General features: G+C 63.7%; 1 protein-coding gene across 1 annotated transcript; it reads right to left on the reverse strand.

Annotated features, from left to right (window-relative positions):
* Positions 1 to 677: 677 nt before the first annotated feature.
* On the reverse strand, positions 678 to 3,602 carry CXXC4 (CXXC finger protein 4). Its single transcript, XM_068404173.1, has 2 exons — positions 3,593 to 3,602; positions 678 to 1,966 (listed from the first exon to the last, which is right to left on the reverse strand). The coding sequence occupies exons 1-2, from the start codon at positions 3,600 to 3,602 to the stop codon at positions 678 to 680; spliced, it is 1,299 nt and encodes a 432-aa protein (XP_068260274.1).
* Between the last annotated feature and the right edge of the window lie 241 nt (positions 3,603 to 3,843).

The following is a 3,843-nucleotide window of genomic DNA, read 5'->3' on the forward strand; positions in this document are numbered from 1 at the left end:
TTCCGAGGACACGTCGTAAAAACAACCGTATGTACAGTCCAGTCAGAAATGAGTTCAGTCATACCTGCGCTATTTTACCATTGTGTTTTTATACACCACGAGCGGGTTATTTCACAAAGGTATTGCCAAAGAGATTACTTGGGCACGTTTCACCAACTACCGGCTCTACAGCCAGTTGTCTGTCTTGGCCAGACCACTACCAGTCATCCTGGACATGAACTCGCCATTACTTTCCTCTGAACTCCCGACGGCGGGAGCCAGGCGTCCAGCTAAAACTCTCCCTTTCCCACCTCCCAGACCCTACAAACCGCCCCGAATCGTCGTGATCACCATTAAAAGAAAAAAAAAAAAAAAAAGAAGAAAGAGACCAGGGCCAGCCAGCAGTCTTACAGAAACAGCACGGCAGGTAAACCCGGCGAGCGGCGCCTCGTCACGGCCACAAGCCGGCGGGGAGGGGGCCGGCGCCCCCCGGCTCGGAAGGGCTGGGCGCCCCGGGGGGGCGGCTCTCCGTCCCTCCCCGGCGGGGCCGGCTGCCGGGGCAGCGCCCAGCGCCCAGCTCGGCGGGGCGCCGCGGTGGGGCGGCGTTTCTCTTCCCTGCGGGGCGGAGAGGGGGCGGGCGGCGGGGCAGCGCCGCGGGGGGGGTGGGAGGGGGGGTGCGCCCGCGGCGTGGGGCAGCCTCAGAGCCTGAAGGAGGCCTCGGAAAATGGATGCTGCATCTTGAAGCTAGACAAGAAGCACTGGAGAGGAGGGGGCAGGGGGTTGAGGAGGGACGGCGGGAGGCTGGGGAAAAAGAAATCATCTCCTCTGACCTCTAGCGAAGTGCCCGGTTTTTTCTTAAGCTCTTCACATTTCCTAAATTTGCAGATCTGGTGTCCCGTTTTGCGGTTCCTGCAACTGCTGCAGACTCCACAGTTGATGAGCCGCTTGCAGGGCACGCACACCCCGCAGCGTTTCCGCTTCTTCTTGGCGGGGTTGCCCGCCCCGGCGCTGCCGCCGCCGGCCCCCCCTCCGCCGCCGCCACCGCCGCCTCCGCCGCCACCGCCGCCGCCGCCGCCGCCGCTGCCCCCCGCGCCGGCGGCGGCGCCCAGGGCGGAGGCGGGCGAGGCCGAGGCGTGGCTCTGCGGGCAGTCCGCCAGGTTGGCGATCTGGAAGGCGCTGTCTGTGACGGCGGCCGAGGCCGCGGCGGGGGAGTGCAGGGCCGTCATGACGATGACCCCGGGGGGCAGGGAGAGGCCGCCCAGCGCCGGGATGGCCGAGAAGGTGCCGACGCGCTCGGGGAGGTTCATGATCTCGGCTTCGGCGGCGCCGCACTTCAGCTTGTTCATGCACTCTCCGGCCAGCGGCCGGCAGTGCTCGGGGGAGAGGGTGGAGAGGAAGTTGCCGTTCGCCATGGGCAGGGCGGGCTGCTCGGCCGGCGGGCAGCCGGGCTTGCCCAGCCGCTGCGAGTCGCTCCGGTGGTGCATGCCGCCCCTGCCGGCGTGCAGCGAGGAGGCGGCGGCGGCGGCCGCGGAGGCGGAGGCGGCGGCGGCGGCAGAGGAGGGCTTCCTCGCGCCGCCCGCCGCGCCGCCGCCGCCGCCGCTGCCCCAGAGCATGGCGGTGGCGGCGGCGGCCGTGGCGGTGTCGCAGTTCCAGGGGGACATGCCGATGCGGGCGGCGGCGGCGGCGGCGGCGCTGGGGAAGATGGGGGTGGTGATGCGGGCGATCTTGGCCGCCTGGGGGAAGGCGCCGCCGTTGGTCTTGTAGAAGGTGGCGAAGGAGCGGTACCTCTCCATCTCCGAGTTGTAATCCACAAGGCTGTTGAGGGCCCCCTCGGGCAGGTGGCTGTCCTTGGGCAGCCCCGGCGCCTCGGGGTTGGGGCCGCTCTCCACGCACACGTTGGTGTTCATGGTGGCCGGGGGGAGAGGCGGGGAGGGACGGGGCGGGGGGGTGGGGGGCCGGGGGGAGAGGGACGGGGCCGGGGGGGTCGCTTAATCCTCCTCCTCCTCCGGGCGCATTCCCGCGGTGGGTGCCTGGCCGGGCAGCCGCTCCTCCTGCATCCTCACGGGAGCTGCCGCAGCTGAAACACAGAAAGTCATTTCCGAGGGGGTGCGCGCACGGGGGGGAGGGGGACACACGACACGGAGGGGGGACACGGCACGGGTGGGGGGCACACGCCGCCGTACCCGCTGGCAAGAGCAAGCCCGGTCCCGGGACAAGCCGCCGGGCCGCGGTGAGGGGGGGGGGGACACACACACGGCACGGGGAGCGGGAGCTGCCCACCTACCATCTCCTCCGGGGAAAATGAAAAAGCAGGGGAAAAAATGGTGAAAAAAAAATAAATGGAATAAAAAAAGGGAGGGGGGGAGGCGGGGGGAGGGAGCCGCCAGCTGCCACGGCGTCCTTCCGCGCCCGGCGGTCATTAGCTGCCTGCCGGCACAGCTGGCTCCGCCGGGCGCTGGTGGCGGCGGCATCGGCCCCCCGGCCCTCCCCGCCCCGGGGTGGGGGGGAGCTGCCTGCGGGCCGCGGGGGAAACGGGGCTAGGTTAAAAAAAATAAATAAAATAAAATACTTAAGGCAGGCAATTTCACAGCTTGTGATCCCGGCGCCTGCAGCTGTGCTAAAGACGGAGTGTTTATCCCAGCCTCTCGGGAGGATTCCCCGCCACCGCCGCCTGCGCGGGGAGGGGGGGGACACACAGCGACACGGGGACAGCCCTTCGTCGGGCGCCGCAGGGCAGGGGGGCTCGGCGGGAGAGGCAACCGGGAGCACCCGGGAGGGCACGTCGCTGTACCTGCTGCAGTAGCCCTCGGCGGGGAAAGATGGCTTTCTCCTTCGGGGTTAGCAAAGTTTCGGTGGGGGTTAAGGACGCGGTGCGCGTTTTATTTCCCACCGCCCACCCCCGGGAGATGAAGGGGGGTTTATGGCAATGAGGAAGGTGCATTATGGCAGCCTGCGCGAACTAACGCAAAACATAAACATAACTTAAGAAGCCCTCGGTTTATGAACACTGCCTCTTTGTTTGCCAGATGCTCTACCTGAATAGTTTAGATTATTTCCAGCGTCTTTTCTGGTGTAGGGCTATCGATCAGAAACGTTCACTCCGGAGACACTCGTGGGGCTACGTCTAGTTTCCAGACTCCGGTATGTTTAGTTCAAAATGGTTATCAATTACGGTAATTACGATCATAATTAGATTAATGAACCGTTTGCAGCCCAACCTACCGAGTGCAAAAACTTCGTCTTCTCCCGACGTCGTGCACTAAAAAGCGGGCTTTATGTAAACAAATCCAGATGAAGGGAGCGTCAATCTACAGCAGAAACCTCACCCTCGGCTGCGTTAGGGGCTGGCGGGCATCTTTCCATCGGAGAAAAAGACCCCGAGTCCGCAGGAGCCACCTCTGCGTTTTCACGTCAGGGAAAAACCCAGACTCTGGCTGCCTTCAGAGGTCTGGTGGCAATACAAAGGCTGCCCCGGAAAGCTCGAGGCTAAAAGCGGCGTCTTGTGGAGGGATGCGAAGGATTTGCATATAGCAAAAAAAAACCAAACAAACAAACCAAAAACCCCAATAATTAAAAAACCCAACCAACCCTTCCCGTTTCCAGAAGGGCAAACCTAGCCCCATGTCGTCGGTAACAACTACTCGATAAAACTAGTTTTGCCAGCCATGTGTAGGAAAGCCACGCTATCTGGTAAGGAATAAAACGTTAGCGTTCAGCCGTGTGTGCCAGAAGTCAAGTAACATACGCATTTTCTTGCCCTATTCCCCCCAGCATCAAAGTGGCTCCTCTCCACAAACGCTGCCCTCGCCGGCTACCTTTGCTCTCTCCGCAGCCCCCGCTCGGGGTTTATTGCCACCAGGAGCG

This window comes from Nyctibius grandis, chromosome 6 (genome assembly GCF_013368605.1).
Source record: "Nyctibius grandis isolate bNycGra1 chromosome 6, bNycGra1.pri, whole genome shotgun sequence".
Taxonomy (NCBI): domain Eukaryota; kingdom Metazoa; phylum Chordata; class Aves; order Nyctibiiformes; family Nyctibiidae; genus Nyctibius; species Nyctibius grandis.